Below are 27,960 nucleotides of genomic sequence, written 5' to 3'. Positions count from 1 at the left end.
AGCGGCGTAACAGCGTTGTTACCTGTGGTGCCTTTATGACCGTCGTTACTTGCTGAATATCAAACTGATTGCGGTCCACTTTTACGGTTTCTGAGTATTAGCTCGTTTCAACAAACGCGTATATCACAGAGGTGGTTTGGTGAGCCACACTTGTGTGAGTAGTAATCTTGACCCAGACCTGAAGATCTTATACCTTGTTTGTTTAACACAATCTCATAGCGAAGACCTGGGTTCAAATCCCAGTTGGTCACATAGACACTATGGTGACACACAACAGTAAACTCAGTTGGCTTTATCCCGTGATGACCTGTTGGTGAGCGGGTGAAAGATCATCTTGCATATCCATTGTGGTTTGCTGTAGGCCTGTATTTTTAAGAATGGTCCCCTCACCCTCTCTCATGGCACAATGGAAACCATCCCTTTTATGTTCATTATTTGCCAGCGAATGTTGCAAACGAGCTCAAATGAGACAATCAAAGTGCTTATTTCCTAATGCTGCCCTCCTGCCTGGGTTCCCTCTCCGTGAAACAAAGGAATAATAACCATGGAAGATGAATGGAGGCTATAAAACACCACAAGACCCTTGGTCCCTCTGCCATTTACTCTTTCCCCTGCCTAGACATTTGGGGGTTTCCCCTAAATTATTAACACTTGAAAACCGTTATTTAGTTCATAAATAATTGAGAGTGGGACTGCAGAGAAAAGGAAGATGCAGGGAAGCGTGAGAGAAAAGACCCTTTGAGGTGATTATTGTGATCTCAAAATGTGTCACTGCCGCTGCAGCCAAAAGTGGGAGGAAGAGCATTGTGCATTCAGATGTTCCCGTTTTTTAACCGGCTGGAGACATTTTTCAGTTTAGAAAAGAGCAAAATGCCTAATCTGACTTTAAAATGCAATTTCAAAACCAGAGAATTCTCAGTACTTTTTACACAACTTATTATCAATTGAAAGGATGTGCACTTTAACTGTGCGAAACAAATCAAATTTATGGATTAAGGTCCTAAATTACATACACTTGACACAGTAATGTAGAGTGCTTTATTCAAGCTTTAGTCCATTTAATGCCCTTGTTTGAGTTGATAATAACACACTTTCACTTTACCTGCATATTTTAGACTGCAGATAGCATCCCAAAGGTGATTTTATGAACAGTTCTTGCAATATTGATTTGATTTATCATGCTTTGTTCCATTTTTCATATTATAGAGGGTGAGCCTTGCACTTTCCTTTAAACATTGAGCTATGCATTTCAATCATTGCAGCTCTTTCTCAGGGATATTCTTAATCAGAAGAGTACATTCCGATTGGACACACATGGACACCTCCTTTCAACGTGGACCATTGAGTGATAGTTGATTGCCCCGTAGATCAATGAGATCAGATTATTTAACCACTCAAAAACGGGAGATAGGTATCACTACACTAAAAGCACAACCAACATGATGAAATAATCCTGTGGTTAAAGTTTCACCAAAACAACAGTTTACGTGAATGAATTTTTGCAAATCCAATGCATTTTACATTTAGATTCCACGTCACAGAGCTGCACATTGACGAATTATGCTGAAACGGCGTTGATTCAACTATTTTTTCCCCAGTGGCTTTTCTTTTCCTCCATTGCACCTCTAATATATTATTAGACAGGGGTTGACCTACAGTATTGACCCAGTGGCTCTCATGAAACAAAGACCCATAGAGATACCACTGTGTTTCCAGCAGGTTTACCCTCTCTCCTTCCTCAGTGTATTTCTCTCCCACTCCAGTACCTATTTACAGTACAAAGTCAGCTGCTGCAGATCTGTTGGTTCTTCAACGAAAGAGCCGACCCCCTTTTTTTTTTTTTGCATTTTCAAACTGTATTTGTCACATTCCCACACCGACCGTGCGATGAAGGCTGAGGATAAGAGTTCAGGCTCCTCGGCATTTAAGGGCGGGATAAGACACGGCAAACGAGTCTCTGCTGCGCTCGAATCAGAGAATCCATTTTTTTGTAACTCAATGCTGTTCCATATCAATAGTCGTTTAACAATGCCATCTTGATATTGTATCAGAACTTAATTACAATAACATGTACATAGAACTTGGATACTGCACGGGACAGGTTCCTATGAGGCTTTTGAAATTGTTTACGGCATAGGCATATGAGTATTGTGACTCCACTATCCAGCGGTATTACTTTGCAAACGGGAAAAAGGATGTGTTATCAGCAAATACGAGAGACAAATACATCAACGATACAGCCCCTTTGTGCCTTTTTTGCACAACAATAAAGACACCAAATTGACTTTCAAACAGTAGATACTTTTGAGAATCACCACGTCTGCAAACATAAATGTTTGTAGCGGCAGCTAAAATTATCTCTGAAACATACCAACCAACTAACCCTTGGATGACCCCCCCTCCCCCCCTTTCAGTGGCAAGAACATATTTAACATAATTACACTTTTCTCTGGGGTTTCTCTGCCCATATCACTTGATTTACTAAGAACCCCGAGTCTCCCAACTCCCCTAAATTTAAGTCACGGCGGCGATGTTACTCGGGCCCTGTAACATGCACCCAGTAGAGGACTTATATTATTTAAGCATCCTCAAATCGATCAGCAATGTATTATTCAGGAGCATCTGGTGGCAAGGTTGTCAGTGTCAAACGTGGTGTGCATGACTGATCTACTCTATGGTGACAAGGAGTTAACGGTCGCAGGTTGGCAACCATTAAAGGGGCAATCGGGAATTTGGTACGTCAATGTTTGAATCCCAGATTGACCCTTTTTAAAGAGATATTACAACATAATAAGGACTCTGTAATAATGGGATTACTATTCAATCTGATGCAACTGTTAGCTGAGGCACGATCTTGTTTGTTTGTTTGTAAAAAAAAAAAATTCAAATAGGCACATTTTACAGAAAAAGACATGATCTACTAAACAAACCGAGCAAGTAGAAAAAGCGTAAATAAATAACAGAATAAAATGAAACAAAAATAAACCAAACTAAGACACAAAGTGGTCTAATCAGGGATCAGATTACAAAAGTCATTATGAAGACAAGGGGCTTCTTTAGATTTAACTCGTTTAAAAGATGTCTTGTACAATGTAACCTCATTCAAAAAGGTTACACACAGAGGGGTCGTTTTTAATGTATGAAATATTTTTCCATAATAATTCAACATTCCTGTCCTCCATTGGGAAACAAAATCTGACATGATTATATTAAAGTGGCTATAATAAGATCATTTTATGTCATCTAGTATTGAAATGCCTCCCAGATAGGGTTTAGAGAGCTGCCATGTAAAGAAAAGATGTGATTAAAGTCAAAAAGAGATTGAAAACACAACCACTGTTTTCTTTTTCCCCTTTCATTTCTTTACTTTAAGCTCTTAAGCAGACCTGAGTTGACATTAGACATGTTATTTAAATTCCACACACACACATTCCAAGTTCAACTTTTTTGACACTCCGATTCTGTTTCAGTTGCTCCTAGAAACTTGGTGGTGTTAACTTGAACCCTTCTTGTGGCTTACACTGCTTCCTGTGAAAGTGATACATCCCACGAGAGAACAGGAAGTGACCTCGAAGCCAGGTCGCTCCCATTCAAGCACTCGCATTACTGAATTTTCTCTGTCACAAGGGCTGTCTCTACATTGCGAAGTAGAGGACAAGGTACACCGTTATTCCCCTCTGACTCCCTAATTGGTACTACTGAGAGACAGCGTTTGGTTGATGTCTTTCAAAGCTAGGCAAAACTCCAAGTTCTCTCCACAAATGGTTAGAAAAGTCTATTTTGTGGTGCTTGCATTCTGGCATATGGTAGTGAAGGGGGCAGGTGAGGCATTTATAAAAGGCACTTCTCTTATAAATGGAAAATCCTAGCGGATCACGCCGTAATTTGCAATTAATATGATACATTGGCCCGTGATAATCATATAAACTTTTATAGTGTTTTTAACATCTCTGGGTAGCCACTACCCATGTTTCTATGCTCACATATGCCTCTACTTACTCAGCTAGGTTTGGAGAAAATCTTTAGGTGCTGGAAAGAGGGAAAAAAAACTGTCTGCTCCTGCTTTCCTCGTGAAAATGGTCCTTATTGTCAGGGGCGAATGACCAATTAAGGGAAGTAGGCTTTTGTGCCGGCCCATTTTCATTTGGCCGAGTCTCAGAAGTCCCGTAACAAATCACTCGCCCAAAAGTTAGCCGAGAAATTAGCCCAGTGTAAATGCATCGGGAATGTACTTTTATTAAATCTTAATGTTTATTAGCTTGAAAGTGGGACACCGTTCTACCTATTACGGTATATAGAGTTCCTTTATCCTGCTTGCCACACCGTGATAAACTGGTGCTTCGTTGGCATTCTAAGGATTGTATTTATGGTCGGTAAGCACAATTGATATGTGAAATCTTTACTTTGTCAAAGGCTCAATCCATTTGATATATCTTCTTCACTGTCTAATAGAGCAATGGCAGCACTTTATTATATTGGGGCCGTACAATATATTGACATGGCACTATGAAACGTGTTTGAAGTTTATTGGGATGAATCTTATCCTGGGGGCAGAGCTGAGCGATTTCCACTAGATGGGCCAGATGCAAAGTCAAAATTGCCTATATATCGTAACAATCCAATGAAAACAATAAATTTTTTGGTCATTTAAGGTTAGGGTTAGCAGTGTGGTTAGGGTTAAGGTAATGGTTAGGCTTAAAATCCGATTTTGAGACTTTGTGGCTGTGCCAGCTAGTGACTATCCTGCAGAGCTGCCTCCAGTACATGAGTCATCCCAATAAATACCACCAACATGCTTTAATACTGTCTGATTCTATTGTAACATCATCAAATGATCCATCATGCTGAGTATGGCTGGTGGTTCTAGATGGTTAGATAAAGCTGATGCACAAGGTTTATGAAGGCTAGTGCAATGTAAAATCCCCTTATAATAGAGCTGAATCTATAAACGTATTGGACCCTTGATTAAAAACTCCCAGAGTGTGTCTATCTTAATGGATCATCCGTTGGGACGATGACATTTACTGCATCAACAGAACTTATTTTCTCTCTCGGTCTTCTAAGGGGCAAGGGTCCGTTCACTGGATGAAAAATGAGGTGTTCAGACAAAGTGTTATCCTAAACTGTGTTGAATTTCTCAAAATGACTATAGGCCATTTTAACAATAGAACAATGGTTGCCAAGGCTCCCTGTTCAGTACATTATTATGCTTAGCTATGATAGTACGACAAGATTAAAACAACGTGCGAAAGACTATATTAGTCCATTAAACTAAGTGCTGATTCTGAACTCAAGATACACATTGATTTGAAGACGAGATTGATTTTGTTTTTGTTAGTTGTTCAACATGCCTCATTCAGCCCATCTCTGAAAACCTGGTTGTGAGAGCTCTGTCTTTACTTAAGGAGTGGGATTTATACAACAGATGATCAATAAATAATGCATTAACTCGCTTCTTGCTGCATTGCCTTCCCTTATCGAAACCTGGGCTTGTCGATATCAGCGGCGTAGCTGTGTCGTGACCTCTGTGATTGCCTCCCTTGCCTTCCCTTTGCACCCACCAGCTTCCTCGCGAGTATCGGAACCATGCTTCCCATGTACCTGGTGCTGGCCTTCATGTACACCGTCTGCATGACCATCAAGGGCCTCGTCCTGGAGAAGGAGCTCAGGCTCAAGGAGGTTCAGCGGGCCGTTGGAGTTCAGAACGGTGCCATTTGGTTCGCGTGGTTCACCGAGAACTTTGTCCTGCTCATGGTCCCATGCGCATTTATAAGTGTCATGGTTAAGGTCAGTACTGAGAATGATGACTACTTTCAAATAACAAAGCACAATATCACTTGGTTACTAAAATAAACCGATGTGGAGTAACAGATTCCACCGGTTGTTAGCGCTCATTGACTGTCCTTGAGCTTGTACAGCATATTGTTTCCTGATGGTCCTACTTAGTGTGCAAAGGAATACAGAAGAAGATTATCATGCAAGTTATATAAACTTTACCTAATGAGTCAATTAAACACATCCGCGTTGGTGTAATTGCATTATAGGCACAGTGCCGTTTGAAGTGCTATATTGTTTAAAGAGAAGTGACGAGAAAACATTGTTTAATTTAAGAGAAGTATGTACATTAATCAGAGTAAGTGTCCATATTAGGACAGCGTGCAGGTGCACAACATTTTGTTATACAGGATCTAAAAGATATTTGATTTGTAAAGTGGTTGTGCCTTGTTCTTTGTTACTCTTGCTCCTGTTAATTCTGGGATAACTAATGCCAATAATATTTTTTTTTGTAAACAAATCAGGCATGACCTCTCTCAATTTTCACTGTGTCATGCTAATTGATTGAGCTTGGTACTAAAATCGTAATTTCCCTACTTTAAAATCAGCCTTGTTGTAAATCATATGCCTGTATTTCCTGCGATTGCATCGCCTTCTTTGCACGCTGTTCAAGCATGTACTAAATGATGTGTATCATCGATGTGACACAACTTCCCTAGTGACACTCCGGAGAGTCATACTGGTGCGACTAGATGAAAGACAGTATTCCACCCATCGAGACAGTCTTTGGATAAAACGTCTGTCATTGAGAATGGATCCATTAGGAGAAGCTATATACAAAAAAAAATGTCCATCCGTTATGCTGTGCACTTACAGAATCCAAGCAATTTTGGATGCGTACCGGAATATCACATTAGACATTATGGCTGACTCGATATGGCCTCTGAGTGACTCTCTATAATCATGTAGGACAGTAGGAACACTGTGTTTAATGTTGTACAATGGTCCTGTATGCTGCCAAATACATACAGTATGTCCTCTTGATAACTTTAAAATGCTGCATCAAATCGGCCTGTGTTACATACAGCTTTCACCTAGTCATTACTGAACGGCGTCACTCTTAAAGCTGTTGATGGGAGACACATGAGCTGCTGCTCTTTAGCTTTAAATGTACATCACTCTTCTGTGTCATTGATCCTGCCGTGTGTAATGAAGTGGCCTATCTGTTCAATTGATCCCCCGTCCATGGACTAATGTGCGTCTAAGCTAAATTATAGAACCATTATCACAATGGGGTGGCCATTTTGTTTGCTCATCACCACACAAACACGTTTGCATTGTTTGTATCTGCCTCGAAAAGGTACTGCGCTCTTTTCAGCCTCCGAATTCATATGCATGGTTAAATTAAAAAGAAAAGGATAGTATATAATGCAGATCAGCTAATACATTTTTTGCAGTTTAATTGGAAAATACTCCTGGTAAATAAAATTGATATTTGAACAGCTGGGCAATATGTAATTTCCCCATCACCCTAATGTGTTTGCCAGCCATCAGCAATTTGTAAACATTAATAACAATAAATTGAGTTAGTTGGGTGCCTTGGAGGAACCACTGGGCATGATGTGTATTCAAATCATAGAGATCAGTTATTATTATGATGATATTTTCATGGCCATTTTGTATATCCGGGAATCCGAAGGAAATTATTTGACTGCTGTGTCTGGACTAGGCATGACTGCCACAAGTTTGGTCATCAACACCTGAATTTCCCCTCTTCTTTTCCAATTGCCATTCCACTCCAGGGGATGTCAAAATGCTAATTCCCCTCCTGTCTAGAGTTATTCATCTGAGTTTATTAATATTGTTGGCCCAAACACTGTGGCCTTTCTTTGCTTCCCACTCAAAGAAAAAAAAACAAGATGAAAGCATTCGTTAGGTAAATCAACAGATTGATTTGGTTCTTCACAGACCATGTTCCCTAATGGAAATATGACTTTAGTGGTGATCAACATATTCTACCTCTATATGACCTCATAATGTACTTACTGCCCACTGGGCGAAAACTGGTTGAATTAACATTGTTTCCACTTAATTTCAACCACAAATTGTAATGTGATGACGTTGAATCATGGTGGAAAACTGATTGAAATTTTAAAAAGTCATCATCGTTAGGGAATTTAGTATTTTTTCCCCCAACTTTTAACCTAAATACAATGACATGGTGAAATGTTTTGTTGAATATACATTGAATTCACGTTAGTTGACAACTCAACCGAAAGTAAATCAAAAATAGATGTTGTACTGATGTCTGTGTCCAGTGGGTGAAGGTTGTTTCAGCGTCTGTGGATAACATTCATACTTTCTTTGAGAGTCTGCCACATGCGCTTGTACACCTCATAACTACTGTATGTTGACACAGAACTTTGCAGAAAATGAATGAGGTCAAAACATTGGAAATCCATATCTCAGGCCACTTGAATGCGATCACCACCAGTGAAGTCTATTTACTCTAACATCTATCAAGTTTATTGCTGGAAATCAAGTTGTAGTTACATAATACACACACTGGGATTTTACCGCGACAATAGCACAGTAGGAAATCTCAATCAGCATCCAGATGTGACTGGGCCGTGTACACCCTACCCGCTGTCCGACCCCTCCCCCCCTTAGGTTCCTCCGCTCGCTGGCGCGCTCTCTGCCCCTATACATGACCCTGGCCTGGATCTACTCGGTGGCCATGATCGTGAAGGGCATCGTTATGGAGAAGGAGGCACGTTTGAAGGAGACGGTGAGGATGATGGGGCTGAGGAGCTCCACCTACTGGCTGAGCTGGGCCGTGTCCAGCGTGCTGCCGCTGGCTGTCAGTGCGTTCCTCCTCACCCTCATCCTCAAGGTGATTCAACACTGATTCCACTCTGATTCAGGGAGACCTTTGACCACTTCTTGAAGGTCTGTGGACAATGGGCACCAACTCATTCTCATTTCAAGGCTAAGATTACCAATGGCTGGACAAGAAGGAACTGATAAGGCATATTGTAATATTAGCATGAAGTAAACAATTAATAAACAATCATTAGAAGTGCTGTAATACCAAACAGCAGAATTAGGCAGTGTTTCTTATCAATTTAGATGAGGCTGTTAGCTTGGCTACCACTGCTTGTAACAAACCAGTGGTTTATCAATACTCCTAATGACAGTCTTCAGTGGGTTTGGGTTTGTTCAATGGACATTGTAATGAAGTGTAATCAAAGAGTTAAGTTGCTCTAGTGAACAGACCTCCAAGACTGGGAAAGGGTCTCCTTTTAATGCAGCTAAGCAGAGTGACGCCACTATAGGGGTTATATTACAACTAACAATGGACTAACAATTAAAGGCTCACTCCTTTATTAGAAAAACAACAAAAATGGCAGCAAGTGGATTGCTGTTGGGATGGAGCTGGGGAACCACTTTCAAATCCATAGAGGGAGTTATGGATGCAAGTGACCGTCCATTAAGTCAACGTGATATTAAATCATATTTTGATACTACGGTATGTTAGAAGTACAACAGGTGATACATTAGTGGTCTTCATAAGACACTATCAACACCTGGTGAGTCACTCTGCCTACTGCTTATCGAATCCTCAACAATGAGTCATTTTAATCAAAAGCTTCATTTTTGTTCTGCTTTGTGCTCTCTTCACAAATAATAACTTAATCGCCACAATCAGTGATGTTTTTTTTTTGTTGTAAGATGCCTGCTAGACGCAAGAAATGGTTAAGGCTCAAACATCCATTGGCAATCAATACTCCCAAAGTGCTAACTAGGGTAGTTTCGTGGCTACCAATGGCCCTGTTCGAAATATATCCTTCCTTTATACTTCCTTGAAGTAAACACAGATCAAAAATGTTTCGATTGATGAAAGTAAAACCCTGATAATGTAGGATAATTTTTTACGTGAGATATTATTATTTTTTCTAAATCACAGTTCTGTAGCTCGAAAATATGGTGAATTAGTTGTTTGGAATTGTAATGGTAATTGATCATCTACCTACAATAGCCTTGCTTTCACCTATCACTCATCACTTACAGATCTCTGAATATCTCATGAAAATGAGGAAGGAAGCATTTCGAACAGGGCCACAGTGTTGTTTTCCCCCTCTTGTCCCTTTTATTATCCCTTCCTTTCCAACCCTCTCCCGGTGCAGTATGGGAAGGTGCTGCAGTACAGCGACCCCTCAGTGATCTTCGTCTTCCTGCTGGTCTTCTGCGTGGCCACCATAATGGAGTGTTTCTTCATCAGCGTCTTCTTCTCCAAGGCCAACCTGGCGGCGGCGTGCGGAGGCCTCATCTACTTCGTCCTCTACCTGCCGCACCTCCTCTGCTATGCCTGGAGGGACGTCATGGGGTTCCAGGTCAAAATCGCTGTGGTGAGTGGACCTATGGAACTACTGTACCTTCTACCACAGGTCCATAATGGACAGCAGAGACCCAGTGGGTGTTTATTAGGGTCTGGATTGTATTGGATTGAAAACTGTATTGAATACTCAGTAAGTGATTCTGTTATGGTATTGAAGAGAGATGAAGTTTGTACTTTGACCTAGAGAGTTGTGGGGTTCAGGCTTGGAAACAGACTGTCAATACCAGGCATAATCCCAGCTTTAATAGCAGACCTGATTCAATAAATGAACTGATCATCAAACCTGTGGTGAGTTGATCAATTCAGTTGTGTTGGAACAAAAGCCTGCACACCCTGTGGTTCTCCAAGACCAATGTGAATCTAAACAAGTATGAGATGTGGGTTACTGAAATTAACACACTATCTCACTCACTCACTCACACACACACACACGCACACACACGCACACGCCTAGTACGGATGCTGGGATAATGTCCATACACTGTGCAATCCCCATGACCTGAACAATAGAACCTTTGCTCTGACACACAAGAATAATTTGAATTATAAACGAGTCACTTATGACATCCCTATGTGACCTGTAACCATTATTCTCTCAACCTTTTAACTCTACCAGTGTATCGTCAGATCTATATGGCTACTTCAATAACCTTAACCTTAATAATAATGTTGTTGTATTTGTGGTTCCATTTGATCCAAATATTTATTGATATCTCTCAGCTTTTCACATTAGGTTCATGTGTTTTGGAATGTATCCCATTGACCTTATCCCATAAACAAGATGCAATTTGCAATACTTCTGTCGGTTTTCTGTGATCTCTAAGTTGGAAACGTTGATTTCCTCTGACATCGTGAACTTCTGGTTTTCTAATATCGAGTCGTGTTTTTCATTTCCTATACGGGTGCAGTTATTGAGCTTTTAAGGTTTACTTCAAATGGGGATATTACTTTTCCGACTCTCTGCCAGAAGTACAAGCACTCAGTCATTTAACTCAAGACTTTATGATACACATACTTGAGAAAGCGGATAAGTGCGACTGAATAAACCCATTGGGTAGTTTATATGGGATTCTGTCCTTTGGAATAAAAAAGAAAAGAAAATCAGCATATAGAATGGGGCAAAAAAGTTTTCAGTCAGCCACCAATTGTGCAAGTTCTCCCACTTAAAAAGAAGAGAGGCCTGTAATTTTCATCATAGGTACATTTCAACTATGACAGACAAAATGAGGGGGAAAAAATCCAGAAAATCAAATTGTAGGATTTTTAATGATTTGCAAATTATGGAGGAAAATAAGTATTTGGTCACCTACAAACAAGCCAGATTTCTGGCTCTCACAGACCTGTAACTTCTTCTTTAAGAGGCTCCTCTGTCCTCCACTCGTTACCTGTATTAATGGCACCTGTTTGAACTTGTTATCAGTATAAAAGACACCTGTCCACAACCTCAAACAGTCACACTCCAAACGCCACTATGGCCAAGACCTAAAAGCTGTCAAAGGACACCAGAAACAAAATTGTAGACCTGCACCAGGCTGGGAAGACTGAATCTGCAATAGGTAAGCAGCTTGGTTTGAAGAAATCAACTGTGGGAGCAATTATTAGGAAATGGAAGACATACAAGACCACTGATAATCTCCCTCGATCTGGGGCTCCACGCAAGATCTCACCCCGTGGGGTCAAAATGATCACAAGAACGGTGAGCAAAAATCCCAGAACCACATGGGGGGACCTAGTGAATGACCTGCAGAGAGCTGGGACCAAAGTAACAAAGCCTACCATCAGTAACACACTACGCCGCCAGGGACTCAAATCCTGCAGTGCCAGACGTGTCCCCCTGCTTTGCAAATGAATTCATAAAAAATCCTACAATGTGATTTTCTGGATTTTCTTTTCTCATTTTGTCTGTCATAGTTGAAGTGTACCTATGATGAAAATATACAGGCCTCTCATCTTTTTAAGTGGGAGAACTTGCACAATTGGTGGCTGACTAAATACTTTTTTGCCCCACTGTACATGCTCAACTTTGATTGTAGCGTTTCTGACTGACCTTTATGTTCTGCGTATTATCATTTGTCCTGGAGCCGCCCGTTCTGCAGACACACACGCAGCAATTCTTAATCTTCATTGCAGTGAGGCCTAGACACATCTTTCGAGTAGAACCATGTTTCCTTGTTTATCAAAATTGAAATATTAAGCCGCGGCCTGAAAATATATCTTACTTTGGCACCTGACAATGCTTTGTGTGTTTTCTACACTACATGACCAAAAGTATGTGGACACCTGCTTGTCAAACATCCTCATTCCAAAATCATGGGCATTAATATGGAGTTGGTTCCCCCTTTGCTGTTATAACAGTCTCCACTCTTCTGGGAAGGCTTTCCACTAGATGTTGGAACATTTCTGCAGGGATTTGCTTCCATTCGGCCACAAGAGCGTTAGTGAGGTCGGGAACTGATGTTGGGCGATTAGGCCTGGCTCGCAGTCGCCGTTCCAATTCATCCCAAAGGCGTTCGATGGGGTTGAGGTCATGGCTCTGTGCACGCTTGTCAAGTTCTTCCACACCGGTCTCCACAAACCATTTCTGTACGGACCTCGCTTTGTGCATGGGGCATTGTCATGCTTAAACAGGAAAGAGCCTTCCCCAAACTGTTGCACAGAATCTTGGGGCAGGTAGCATTTTCCTGGCATCTGCCAAACCCAGATTAGTCTGTCAGACTGCCAGGTAGTGAAGTGGGATTCATCACTCCAGAGAACGCGTTTCAGCTGCTCCAGTGTCCAATGGCGGCGAGCTTTACACCACTCCAGCCAACGCTTGCCATTGCGCATGATGATCTTAGGCTTGTGTGCGGCTGCTTGGCCATGGAAACCCGTTTCATGAAGCTCCCGATGAACAGTTCTTGTGCTTCCAGAAAACACAAAGTGTCACAGCAATTTGGTACTTGGTAGTGAGTGTTGAAACCGAGGACAGACTATTTTTATGAGCTATGTGCTTCAGCCCTTGGCAGTCCCGTTCTGCGAGCTTGTGGCCTACCACTTCGCGGCTGAGCCGTTGTTGCTCCTAGACGTTTCCCCTTCACAATAACAGCACTTACAGTTGACTGGTGCAGTTCTAACAGGAAAGACATTTGACGAACTGACTTGTTGGAAAGGTGGCATCCTATGACAGTGCCACTTTGAAAGTCACTGAGCACTTCAGTGAGGCCATTCTACTGCCAATGTTTGTCTATGGAGATTGAATGGCTGTGTGCTCGATTTTTATACACCTGTCAGCAACATGTTTGGTTGAATTATGCGAGTCCACTAATTTGAAGGGGTGTCCACATACTTTTGTATATATAGTGTATATTTCAATGCTGGTATGCACTACTTCCTTTAAACCCAGCATTCAAACAAGTAATGCCAACACAATGGAACAAATTGATCTCATCTGAGAGTAGTTTGTGTGCTAAGTAATCAGGGTTTTTATTGTGTTCTTGTGAGGAAAAGTTGCCAGTTCTCCTTATGGCATCTCCACTTTTCTGCCTAAGTGTGTTTCATATATATTGTATCATGAGGGGAGAAAGAACACTGCTTTACAGAACTATTTTATTCCGTGCACTCTTCCTCAGCCAAAGTGCTTTTGTGGAGTTGTGCCCTTGGCATTGAGATGTCCTTCCTCTGCTCCCCCTGCTTAGACAGAAGACTACTCCTTTCATTTGCATGAACAGTGTTCCTCTGACCACGTTGACTTACAGTCCATCCCTATAGTTTATTTATTAGAGTGTATGGATGTTTTTTCCCTTCCCAACATAGAGGAAGGTACATTGTTCCCAGGCGCGCACACACACGCACACACACACGCGCACACACACGCACACACACACACACACACACACACACACACACACACAACACCCGCTCAGTATTGTGCGTGCGTATTGTCTTTGATATCATATCCATACCACTGCATTTGAATAATGAAAAATATTGTATATTTTAATGTGAGTGTTGTGACTCAAGGATTTTTCCTAAGCAAAGGTATTGTCTGTGTGTGTGATGTCACAGGGACAAGCAATAAGATAGCACAAATACAAAATCCAATTATCTCTCCAGCATCCAGTTTTTTTTCTTCTTCCTTTGATTCACCTTCTCCACAAACAAATGAAGGATCCTCCTCCTCTCAGATGTAAATGCGTTGTTTGTCATCTGTGAGAGCTCTCGAACAGAGCTAGTAGCTTTTTCCTTCTTTCCGCTGGCTGGGTGCTTGTTGTGGCCTCCGTATTGTCATGTTGACGTGTTTTCATAGCGGGTGGTCTGTTTGTGTTTGATTCTGCTGCGTCTGCCCTTCTCAAAGTCAGACTGGCCGCACCGTCGCTCTGTCAGCCTGTCACTCAAAGGTCATGGAGGGGTCAGTCACTGCCCTGCCGTCACCCATTGTCCGGTGGTTGGCTGCCCATTGTTTGGCAGGCGAACGTGTCCGACCTTGGGCTTAGGGGGACAGTTGAATTGATGCCAGGGGCTGTGCATGGAGAGACTGCGGATAGAGGTCAGATCAGACCTCGGGTGTCTGTGGTGCTGTAACTGCCCCTATTGTCAATGTCAGAATTTCATTCACTTGGAGACTTTGGCAGTTGACGATTTTAGACGGTTAAGATGCGACAGAAGAGGGCGAATATTGATGCGTTTTTTTGTGCTGTTGTACATAATGTGTTGGTCTACAATGCTTTATTAAAGAAAAATACCATTCAAAAACTATCTGTTGGTATTTGTGACCAACCGCCTCGATTCAGTCTTATGAAGCAACATTTGAAATTATGTTGTTTTTTTTTTTACATTGGAGAAAAGTAGAGATATGTGACATAGGCCAAGCTTCTTTAAACAGGTCACATTTGTTTCAGTAGTCCAAAATGGACTGTGACACTTTGTGTTTTGAAAGTTCTATATCTTGAAAACTTGATTGCTGACATGCTAAATATTATATCAACAGTGGACTAATGGAGCGAATACCAAAATACAGTTTTTGAGTGATATTTTGTTGGTGTCATCTGGCTGGGCTTAAATGCTTGGGGTAAATTAAGCATGCCCAAACAGCTGGCAGGCAACAAGGAGAAGAGAGTGATCGGCTGTACCAGAGGATGTGTCATGGGCAAAGCATCATTTGCCATTTCCCTAGCTTTCCTACGGTATGAAAGATGTAACACGTTTGTGTTGGACACACATGACTTGCCATCCACATTTGTTTCTTTGACCAGCTGGAACTTCTTGGGCTGCACGAAACCAGTCCCCAAATGCCGCTCTCCTGTCTGCTGATGTTCTTTTCTTCTTTGTACTTAAATGAAATGATTTATCAATCATTTACATTGATTAGCTAGACTAGTGTGTCCACATACCAGAAGGGAGAAAGCGGTAGAAAGCGTTTTGAAACATTTTAAAATTTAGTGGAATATGCCCAATTAGAACATAGAATGGTGTTGTCTGTTGCAACAAAAAAAATTATACATTTTGCCCGATTAAACACGACGACAATTTCCCAAAGCTAGATCACGTACTGATCATAGACAAAGGCTAGAATGAAAATCAGCAAACACAATATAATTCAATGACAGTGTTACATATCCTGTACAAGTTCAATGTTTTGCCTTGAACTTCCTGACGTGCTCTGCCACACTAATGTCGAAGATGATATTGATGATCTGACGTCCATTCTGAAATAACCAAACACATCTTAACTGCATCCATTTCCAGAGTTTGCTGTCATGCGTGGCCTTCGGGTATGGCTGTGAGAACTTTGCCAAGTATGAGGAGCAGGGCATCGGTATTCAGTGGAGTAACATCGCCCAAAATCCTGAAGACGGAGACCGGTATAGCTTCATCGTGTCCATCATCATGATGCTAGTCGACTCCCTCATCTACTGGCTGCTCACGTGGTACATCGAGAACGTCTTCCCAGGTAACTCATTCATGAGAACGCCATCAGTAATGCACTCATCCGGAGTGAAGTGTCCCCTAGGTACAGATCTAGAATCCCCTCCCATAATCCTAACCCTTAGTGGAGAGAAAGCTAAACTGACCCAAGATCGGTGTCTAGGGGCAACTTCTCCCTAGTGTACACCGTAATGCTCACTGTACGGTATCCATATTAGGATTCTCCAACTCCAAGTGAATCTGACACAACGTCCTTAAAGGTGTGACTGTCCTAATATGGACAGTGAGCATTATGGTGAAGCTGCCCCAATCTGTGACCCTGGGTCAGTTTAGCGTTCTCCTGAATTGTCCAAGTATGGACTGTGAGAGCTGTAGATAATGACATCTTTTAGTGGATAAAGTGTCATTGATTAGTAACGTACAGTACCAGCCAAATGTTTGGACACACCAACTCATTCAAGGCTTTTGCTTTATTTTACTATTTTGTACATTGTAGAACAATAGTGAAGAACTAACACATATGTAATAACCAAAATAGCGTTAAACAAATCAAAACATATGTTATATTTTCTTTGCCTTGATGACAGTTTTGCCCACTCTTGGCATTCTCTCAACCAGCTTCATGAGGTAAGGGTAAGGGTGGTATACAGAAGATAGCCCTATTTGGTAAAAGACCAAGTCCATATTATGGCAAGAACAGCTCAAATAAGCAAAGAGAACCAACAGTCCATGATTACTTTAAGATATAAAGGTCAATCAATCCGGAAAATGTCAATAATTTGAAAAGACCTTCAGGTGCAGTCACAAAAGCCATCAAGTGCTGTGATGAAACAAGCTCCTATGAGGACCGCCACTGGAAAGGAAGACCCAGAGTTACCTCTGCTGGATAAGTTCATTAGAGTTAACTGCACCTCAGATTGCAGCCCAAATAAATGCTTCATAGAGTTCAAGTAACAGACACATCTCAACATCAACTGTTCAGAGGAGACTGCGTGAATCAGGCCTTCATGGTCAAATTGCTGCAAAGAAACCACTACTAAAGGACACCAGTAAGAAGAACAGACTTGCTTAGGCCAAGAAACACGAGCAATGAACATTAGACCAATGGAAATCTGTCCTTTGGTCTGATGAGTCCAAATTAGAGATGTTTGGTTACATCCTCTGTGTCTTTGTGAGATGCAGAGTAGGTGAATGGATGATCTCTACATGTGTGGTTCCCACCGTGAAGCATGGAGGAGGAGGTGCGATGGTGTGGTGGTGCTTTGCTGTTGACACTGTTGGTAATTTATTTAGAATTCAGGGCACACTTAACCAGCATGGCTACCACTACTCCATCCCATCCCATCTGGTTTGCACTTAGTGGGACTATAATTTGTTTTTAACAGGACAATGACGCATCACACCTCCAGGCTGACTAAGGGCTATTTGACCAAGAGGAAGAGTGATGGAGTGGCCTCCACAATCCCCCGACCTCAACCCAATTGAGATGGTTTGGGATAAGTTGGATCGCAGAGTGAAGGAAAAGCAGCCAACAAGTGATCAGCATATGTGGGAACTTCTCAAGACTGTTGGAAAAGCATTCAAGGTGAAGCTGGTTGAATGAATGAGAGTGCAAATCTATCATCAAGGCAAAGGGTGGCTACTTTGAAGAATCTCAAATATAAAATATATTTTGGTTTGTTTTACACTTTTTTGGTCACTACATGATTCCATGTGCTATTTCCTTGTTTTGACATCTTCACTGTTATTCTACAATGTAAAAAATTATCAAAACCCTTTATTGGGTAGGTGTGTCCAAACTTTTGACTGGAAAATATATATATACAGTGCCTTGCGAAAGTATTCGGCCCCCTTGAACTTTGCGACCTTTTGCCACATTTCAGGCTTCAAACATAAAGATATAAAACTGTATTTTTTTGTGAAGAATCAACAACAAGTGGGACACAATCATGAAGTGGAACGACATTTATTGGATATTTCAAACTTTTTTAACAAATCAAAAACTGAAAAATTGGGCGTGCAAAATTATTCAGCCCCTTTACTTTCAGTGCAGCAAACTCTCTCCAGAAGTTCAGTGAGGATCTCTGAATGATCCAATGTTGACCTAAATGACTAATGATGATAAATACAATCCACCTGTGTGTAATCAAGTCTCTGTATAAATGCACCTGCACTGTGATAGTCTCAGAGGTCAGTTAAAAGCGCAGAGAGCACCATGAAGAACAAGGAACACACCAGGCAGGTCCGAGATACTGTCGTGAAGAAGTTTAAAGCTGGATTTGGATACAAAAAGATTTCCCAAGCTTTAAACATCCCAAGGAGCACTGTGCAAGCGATAATATTGAAATGGAAGGAGTATCAGACCCCTGCAAATCTACCAAGACCTGGCCGTCCCTCTAAACTTTCAGCTCATACAAGGAGAAGACTGATCAGAGATGCAGCCAAGAGGCCCATGATCACTCTGGATGAACTGCAGAGATCTACAGCTGAGGTGGGAGACTCTGTCCATAGGACAACAATCTTGTATATTGCACAAATCTGGCCTTTATGGAAGAGTGGCAAGAAGAAAGCCATTTCTTAAAGATATCCATAAAAAGTGTTGTTTAAAGTTTGCCACAAGCCACCTGGGAGACACACCAAACATGTGGAAGAAGGTGCTCTGGTCAGATGAAACCAAAATTGAACTTTTTGGCAACAATGCAAAACGATATGTTTGGCGTAAAAGCAACACAGCTCATCACCATGAACACACCATCCCCACTGTCAAACATGGTGGTGGCAGCATCATGGTTTGGGCCTGCTTTTCTTCAGCAGGGACAGGGAAGATGGTTAAAATTGATGGGAAGATGGATGGAGCCAAATACAGGACCATTCTGGAAGAAAACCTGATGGAGTCTGCAAAAGACCTGAGACTGGGACGGAGATTTGTCTTCCAACAAGACAATGATCCAAAACATAAAGCAAAATCTACAATGGAATGGTTCAAAAATTAACATATCCAGGTGTTAGAATGGCCAAGTCAAAGTCCAGACCTGAATCCAATCGAGAATCTGTGGAAAGAACTGAAAACTGCTGTTCACAAATGCTCTCCATCCAACCTCACTGTGCTCGAGCTGTTTTGCAAGGAGGAATGGGAAAAAAATTCAGTCTCTCGATGTGCAAAACTGATAGAGACATACCCCAAGCGACTTACAGCTGTAATCGCAGCAAAAGGTGGCGCTACAAAGTATTAACTTAAGGGGGCTGAATAATTTTGCACGCCCAATTTTTCAGTTTTTTATTTGTTAAAAAAGTTTGAAATATCCAATAAATGTCGTTCCACTTCATGATTGTGTCCCACTTGTTGTTGATTCTTCACAAAAAAATACAGTTTTATATCTTTATGTTTGAAGCCTGAAATGTGGCAAAAGGTCGCAAAGTTCAAGGGGGCCGAATACTTTCGCAAGGCACTGTATTTTATCCCACCAATATGAACATAATGTACATAAAGGGAACAGTTTTGACCATTCCCACCGGGCAAGAATTGGTTGAATCAATGTTTCCACTTCATTTCAACGAAATACTTCAATGTAATGACATTGAATCAACATGGAAAACTGATTGGCTTTGAAAAAGTCATCAACGTTAGGGAATTGACATGTCCAATGACATGGTGACATGTTTCTTTGATTTTACGTAGAATTTATATTAGTTGTCAAGTCAACCAAATGTAAATCAAACATAGACGTTGAACTGACGGCCTACAAAATGTACTTCAATTGACTGATTTCCTTACATGAACTGTAGCTTAGTAAAATCTTTGAAAATGTTGCGTTTATATTTTTGCTCAGTATATTTTGTAGACAAAATGTCCAGGTACCTGCCAAAATAATGGAAACACTTTAGTAAATGGGGTATACAAAGTATATTGAAAGCAGGTGCCACCACACAGGTGTGGTTCCTGAATTAATTCAACAATTAACATCTCATCATGTACAAAAATGCTGGGTAGGCCATTATTTTGGCTACCGTGGCAATGCCCCCATATAATGACAATAACCCCCATCCACAGGGCACGTGTGGTCACTGAATGGTTAAGAGCATGAAACCGATGTAAACCATATGCCATGGCTGTTTCAGTCACTAGATCTCAACCCAATTGAACACTTACGGGAGGTTCTGGAGCAGCGCCTGAGACAGCGTTTTCCACCACCCCCAACAAAAAACCAAATGATGGAAATTCTTGTAGGAATGCTGTCGCATCCCTTCAATAGGGTTCCAGACACTTGTAGAATTGATGTGGTGGTCCAACGCCCTATTAAGAGAGTTGGTGTTTCCTTTATTTTGGCAGTTATACTGTAATTATGAAATCCACAGAGTACACAGAACTGATACGCTCCTCTCTTGCCAAAACAACTTTGGTCAATAATCAGAAAATATATATAATATCCCAGCAGATTGCCATAATGTATTCATCTCATCTTCTCTAATTAAAAAAAGAGGGGGATTTGTGCCAGTCTTGCTGGATGGAAATATGCACTGCAAAGCGCCATCCCTCAAGCCAAGCTGTTATTAAAATGTGAATGATGTTTCTCCATGCTTGATCACAGGCCAGTATGGAATAGCAAAGCCGTGGTACTTCCCATTCACCGCCTCCTATTGGTGTGGGACTTCACCGGTGCCCAATGATGACCCCAGTCAGTTCAAGGACCCCATTGAATACACCGGTATAGTAGGCAGTTTTTCACTCACACACCTTTGCACAAACACACACTCAATCCCATAGTGGATATATTCAATCAGGCATTACGCAAAATGTATTCATTTGTCTGGTTTAACACAGGTCATTACAATCACAGACTGTTTGCAATCTAAATGAGTCTAGTTAATTAGAACTAGACTCCTGATTGTTACCACCTTGGTTGTGTGTTGGATAATAATGGAGAAAGAGAATGGTTGGGGAAAAACAAGGCTGAGCTTGGAAAGTCAAAGCCTCAATAGTAAATGTTAAAGGCCCAGTGCATTCAAAAACATGATTTTTCCCTGTGTTAAGTGAGCATGGAAGGTGTTAAGTGAGCCTCACACCTGCTCCTGGGAACAGCAGAAAGGGGGTAGCCAACAGGAAATGTGACACAGAGTGTCACTAATGAAGTTAAAACTGATTGTGTTATTCTGAGGGGGGAGAGCAGAGAATTGTTTTTATTTGTGTCACACAACACCCGTAACATGAAAATGTATATAAATGACCTTTTGTTATAATAGCAGACACCTTTTTTTAATGTAATTAAGGGTATATAATTATTGAGCTTTGGGTAGATTGTGTGGAATTCTATTTATTATGTAGCTTTTCTGAGGACATGGATCAAAAGTCTAATTTCATCTTATCAATGCAATAGTAAAATAATATTATACAACAGATGGGTCTAATCCTGAATGCTGATTGGTTATAACCCCATTCCAGCCGGTGTCTATTCCACAAATTACCACCGGCTAAATCTATGACATTAAAATGCCTATTTGCTCTGTTTCATCTGACTGCACAATCCACTGTCTCATCAGCCCAGACAGGCAATTTATAAACTTGATCACTATAAAAAGCATAGAGACAAAATCTCACATTTCGTTTAGACTAACATTTTAGTTTTCAACAGCGGAGATTTGTATAAACCTTGCTGTCTGTCTCTCCAACATTTGCAACACTGTTTCAATATTGAAATTTGATCTCCAGCTGTCCCATAGTAATGAAGGTGTTGGAAGTCAGGACGAGACAGACACGCAAGCAGCTTTTCCCAGCCAGTCAAAATCACGAATCAGCTGGCATCATTTTTATGGCTCTATACAAAGAAATGCCTATAGAAAACAAGTCGAAAGGAAATGCAGCTAGTTTGCTGTCTTTCCAGCTTCAGTTTGATGTGATTATGTTACTGTAGCTGTGTTGTTGGCCAGCTCCTCTGAACAACAGTGTCCTGACGAATGAGCACATTTTCTATACCAGGTGAAATCATGCCTCATTACCTTATTGTTATGGATGTATCCAAATAAATGTCATTAGGAAACAGGCTAAAAGAAACGCAAATTCAGCTACTTTGCTGTTATTCTGTCTGCACTGTTTGACATGACTGTAAATTAGCCGTAGTTGGCTAGCTAGCGAGCAAGGGATAAGAACGTTGCCAGCCAGTATGGCAATGGAACACTTAGGACGAATGTCTGGGTCGTGTCCATAGATACAGAACAAAGACTTAATGAATGGGCCGAACCGATAGGACGAATAACCAGCCAGCTTGGGTAGCAACCTTAGATTTGTGTCAGGACTATTTCTCATGGAAGGATGAAATAGTATGAATAAATTAATACAAATATAGTTCATGAAAATATATCAATCATTATTTGAATATGTTGGTAACCTGTTGTATAAAAGTGATAATGCCCCCGAAGCCGGTGTTTGTCTCGGGCCTAACAATATCCGTGCCAATTATATCGGCTTCTTGGACATTATCACTTAAATAATATATGCCAGACACTTCTATCCTAAGCGACTATATTCTATCTTAAGTGCATATATTTTACTTATGGGTGGCCTCAAAAGTTGAACCCACAATCCTGGCGTTGCAAGTGCCATGCTCTGCCTACTGAGCTGTACAGGCACATGTGTTTGTTATTTACCATTTATATATGCATTAATGACCTATTGTCTTCTTTTTTTTTTAAAGGTTATTTGGAAAAGCCACCACTCAATATGAAGGCAGGGGTCTCAATCAGGAACCTTGTAAAGATCTATAAAACTGGGAAAAAGCTTGCTGTGGATGGACTAACTGTGGACTTCTTCGAGAATCACATCACCTCTTTCCTTGGTCACAATGGGGCAGGAAAAACAACCACCATGTAAGTAACTCAATAATACAAATGGACTGAATTTATGTAGTGCTCTTCTAGGTTTTTAAAGCTTAAAGGGAAAATTGCCTCAAAAACTGAATAAAATACCTAAAGAGAGTTTGAGTGGATTTCCCCTTCTTAGAGCTTTACATCATTGTATGGATGCAACACACCTCATCCACTGCCAATGTGTAACACCCACCTGGGTGATGCCACAGCAGCTATTTTGCCTCAGAAAGCTCAACACACAGCTAACACAGTGGAGAGGTGAGGAAAGGACTCACAAACTGGCAGTTCTCCATGCTAGCACATTACATAGTACTTCAAATGTATTGTGCAACAAAAATAAATGCAATGATTTGCACATTTGTTTCATCTAGTTCATTTAACTCTGATTTCTTCTTGAAATAATGAAGTACACATCAAATAAAATCTTGCTCTTACTTTGTGATGAGTTTGAAAGATGACTAAACTGCGAGTGGAAAGTGAGTGGGAATTATACTTGACGGGTTACATTGTTTTCACAAGCTGTTTACAGTTAATTCACTTTTTCAAGATGCTACTTCACTGCAGCTGTAATGAGATTACTCTATCATGTTTATCCTCACAATTAAATATGTGAATTTTGTTGATTGATTAGCCAACCACGATACATTTTGTTGATTGTTTAGCCAACCACGATACATTTTGTTGATTGGTTAGCCAACCACGATACATTTTGTTGATTGGTTAGCCAACCACGATACATTTTGTTGATTGATTAGCCAACCACGATACATTTTGTTGATTGATTAGCCAACCACGATACATTTTGTTGATTGGTTAGCCAACCACGATACATTTTGTTGATTGGTTAGCCAACCACGATACATTTTGTTGATTGGTTAGCCAACCACGATACATTTTGTTGATTGGTTAGCCAACCACGATACATTTTGTTGATTGATTAGCCAACCACGATACATTTTGTTGATTGGTTAGCCAACCACGATACATTTTGTTGATTGGTTAGCCAACCACGATACATTTTGTTGATTGATTAGCCAACCACGATACATTTTGTTGATTGATTAGCCAACCACGATACATTTTGTTGATTGATTAGCCAACCACGATACATTTTGATGATTGATTAGCCAACAACGATACATTTTGTTGGTTGGTTAGCCAACCACGATACATTTTGTTGGTTGGTTAGCCAACCACGATACATTTTGTTGATTGATTAGCCAACCACGATACATTTTGTTGATTGATTAGCCAACCACGATACATTTTGTTGATTGATTAGCCAACCACGATACATTTTGTTGATTGATTAGCCAACCACGATACATTTTGTTGATTGATTAGCCAACCACGATACATTTTGATGATTGATTAGCCAACAACGATACATTTTGTTGATTGGTTAGCCAACCACGATACATTTTGTTGATTGGTTAGCCAACCACGATACATTTTGTTGATTGGTTAGCCAACCACGATACATTTTGTTGATTGGTTAGCCAACCACGATACATTTTGTTGATTGGTTAGCCAACCACGATACATTTTGTTGATTGATTAGCCAACCACGATACATTTTGTTGATTGGTTAGCCAACCACGATACATTTTGTTGATTGGTTAGCCAACCACGATACATTTTGTTGATTGATTAGCCAACCACGATACATTTTGTTGATTGGTTAGCCAACCACAATACATTTTGTTGATTGGTTAGCCAACCACGATACATTTTGTTGATTGGTTAGCCAACCACGATACATTTTGTTGATTGTTTAGCCAACCACGATACATTTTGTTGATTGGTTAGCCAACCACGATACATTTTGTTGATTGGTTAGCCAACCACGATACATTTTGTTGATTGATTAGCCAACCACGATACATTTTGTTGATTGATTAGCCAACCACGATACATTTTGTTGATTGATTAGCCAACCACGATACATTTTGTTGATTGATTAGCCAACCACGATACATTTTGTTGATTGATTAGCCAACCACGATACATTTTGTTGATTGGTTAGCCAACCACGATACATTTTGTTGATTGATTAGCCAACCACGATACATTTTGTTGACGTCTATTTCCGCCACCACTTTCATATTCACTTTTCCTGTTTTGACTGGACTTCCAGATTATATAATCAAATTCCAGAAAATGTGGTTATTTAAGATATACAAAAGTGTATATAAAATTATATTCATAATTGTGGATTCATTTACTTCTACACAATGTGTTTTATGAAGGTTTTCGATTCTGTTTCTATAGCTACAGAAGTGAAAATGACGTCACACTTTCCCAGCACATTTCCTTGTTCTCCTTTTGTCTTGTAGGTCGATCCTGACAGGACTCTTCGCTCCGACGTCGGGGACCGCTCTAATAAACGGTTATGATATCCGCACAGACATGGACACCATTAGAAAGCATCTGGGAATGTGCCCTCAGCACAATGTCTTATTCAATGAGTAAGTGGCATTCAACAAGTGGATCGATATCGCTCAATCACCTCTTCAATAACCTCTCAATATCCCAGCAGGCAAAACTTGTTGTAATCACCATGTCATGCGAAGATTGTGCACTGGTTGTATAAGGACGTTTTGCAAAGGTCTGACCAGATAACAGTCGAAATATGACCGACCCCCATGATCTCTAAATTTTTTATATAAAAAGACGTCTCGGTTTCTTGGTGTAATAGAGACCAGCTGGTTGTAATCTGGTTATATGGCCTCTTCTCAACAGGAAAAAACATGTTTACAATTAGACAATTTTCATGAAAATGTTATGTCACAGTTAATGTTGGACGTATTCCAAATGAAACATCTACAGCAACTTGCATCTCAAATCATTGCGATATTCTCACCCATCCTCGTGCTACTTCAAACAAAGCTTTTTTCATTCCCTCTAATAGTGTCATTATCAACCCCAATGCAGACTCACAGGCTGACATTGTTCGCTATGCCCTTTCATAATCTGGTTCTCTTCCATTTTCCCCTTTGCTGAGTGATCACCTGCGACCTCCGACGCCTCATGTCTCTTACATCATGATTATGACTGAGTACCGGGCAAATTATGGCCATTAATATTTATCCCAACAGAACTGAAGTGTCTATAATTAAACCGGGGCTCTCAATATTCATGTGTACGGGAAGTAGGCTAGACGCTAAAGCGTACGCACCGATATGCCCGTCGGCTTGGCAGTCAAGATGATTCCGCAAAAGTTTGTGACATGTGAATGGAGTCGGCTGGCTGGAGTGGAAACAGTGGTGTCAGAGTTGTGTGGATTGTGTTAATATGACAGGTTGAGAGTTGATGAGGAGGGTACTCATGGGCGCTAATAAGTCATCTTTGAGTCATGAAGGACCATATGATCTTGTTATGGCAGTTAAAGTTCATTTGAAGTTTAGTTCAAGAGTGACTATCCCGTGTAACTTTAAGTACAATGAAATAATATACATTTCAAATGATACGTAATCAAACAATTTATTATTATTATTATTGTCACTTGTCTGGAAATGCAGAAAATATATTGGATCCACTTTTTGTACATTTTGATAAATCAAATCCCTTTTTCTGCTTCTTAGCCTCACAGTGGAGGAACACATCTACTTCTACTCCAGATTAAAGGGACGAAGCCGAGATGAAGTGAAAACGGAGATTGACCAAATGATCGAGGATGTCGGGCTGCCACACAAACGCAAGGAATTTGCCAAGAACCTGTCAGGTGCGTGTGTGTGTCCAGGGAATGCAATCATGCACAAATGTAACTTTATATAACATTTTCATTAGGTAACTCTGTCCCCGAGCCACCACTTGTCAAACTGTGTGTGCACGCATGCGTGTGGAAATGCAGGTGTATAATCCATTGTCTGGGGGGCAAACAATATGCTTGATAAATTGGCTCCAGTCATGGGTTGCAGGTGAACAAAATCACTGAAATATGACATTCAAGGTTAATCTAGTCTGACATTTCCACAACATTAGCACAACACAAGACACATTCACAACAGCTCCCAGAGTGTCAGCCTGTGCTGTTCTGTGTCAGGTTTCCATCCAACCTTTTTAATGTGAGGAAAGTTCATGTCAAATAAAAATTTGACGACAGACCTAATGGCCTGATGGGAATGCAATCATTGTACTTTCATCATCCCGATACACAATCGGGTTTCTTCACCATTTGTGTATCTGCTTGTTAACAAATCAAATTGTATATGCAACGCGTGTAGATTTGACCGTGAAATGCTTGCTTACAAGCCCTTCCCAGCGATGCAGAGTTAAAAAAAGAAAAATAGAAAATACTCAAGAATGGAGCTGCATACAGGAAGCACCAGTACCAGATCAATGTGCAGGGGTATGAGGTATTTGAGGTAGATATGTACATGAAGGCAGAGTAAAGTGACTATGCGTCAGGAAAGGTGCATAGTCACGTGTGGCTCAGTTGGTTGAGACGGGACCAGTACGAAGACGTGGGCACTCTCTACTCTAAGTCGCTCTTCATAAGAGTGATGACTCAAATGTAAGAGGTAGATATGTACATGAAGGCAGGGTAAAGTGACTAGGCATCAGGATAATTAATATAAGGTAATTGAGTTAGATATGTACATGAAGGCAGGGTAAAGTAACTAGGCATCAGGATAGATAATAATATGAGTAAAATAGAGCACAGAGTAGCAGCAGGCAGCATAGGGTTTGTGTATGTGATGTGCAATCTGCTTGGAAGGTGTAATATTCACACTGGCAATAACACTGTCGATCAATAGTATAATTGTTTCATGTGCTTGTACTATCTGTAACAAAATGTCAAACTGACCATTAGCTACAGTACATACCTTGCCATTCTCTGACAGTGTTTTCCTATCCTTATTGAGAAAGACACCTGCTGGTTTTGATTTCAACCAAAAACGTAACCTTTATGAAAGGAAAAAGCTGACAAACTGTAAGTGATATCAGGACCAAACCTCAAAGAAATTGATCAGAATGAACACAGATATGCTTTTTAAATGTCAAAATTGATCAGGCCT

The 27,960-nt window shown here is 40.7% G+C and overlaps 1 protein-coding gene across 3 annotated transcripts in view; it reads left to right on the top strand.

Annotated features, from left to right (window-relative positions):
* The window catches only part of LOC110531729 (phospholipid-transporting ATPase ABCA1), a 246,423-nt gene that overhangs the window by 66,575 nt on the left and 151,888 nt on the right, over positions 1-27,960 (top strand). For 2 of the 3 annotated variants that reach the window (XM_021615071.3, XM_021615072.3), the window contains exons 15-21: positions 5,565-5,787; positions 9,963-10,184; positions 15,899-16,103; positions 20,668-20,784; positions 22,768-22,939; positions 25,276-25,407; positions 26,524-26,663. In XM_021615071.3, the coding sequence (XP_021470746.3) occupies positions 5,565-5,787; positions 9,963-10,184; positions 15,899-16,103; positions 20,668-20,784; positions 22,768-22,939; positions 25,276-25,407; positions 26,524-26,663 (1,211 nt within the window). Of the gene's footprint in view, positions 1-5,564; positions 5,788-8,445; positions 8,669-9,962; positions 10,185-15,898; positions 16,104-20,667; positions 20,785-22,767; positions 22,940-25,275; positions 25,408-26,523; positions 26,664-27,960 lie in introns of all 3 variants that reach the window. The other variant, XM_090183773.1, reaches the window with a different exon arrangement.

The sequence above is a fragment of the Oncorhynchus mykiss genome, chromosome 9 (assembly GCF_057628025.1).
Source record: "Oncorhynchus mykiss isolate SJ-2025 chromosome 9, ASM5762802v1, whole genome shotgun sequence".
Classification (NCBI taxonomy): domain Eukaryota; kingdom Metazoa; phylum Chordata; class Actinopteri; order Salmoniformes; family Salmonidae; genus Oncorhynchus; species Oncorhynchus mykiss.
This window is presented reverse-complemented; position numbering and strand designations above follow the sequence as displayed.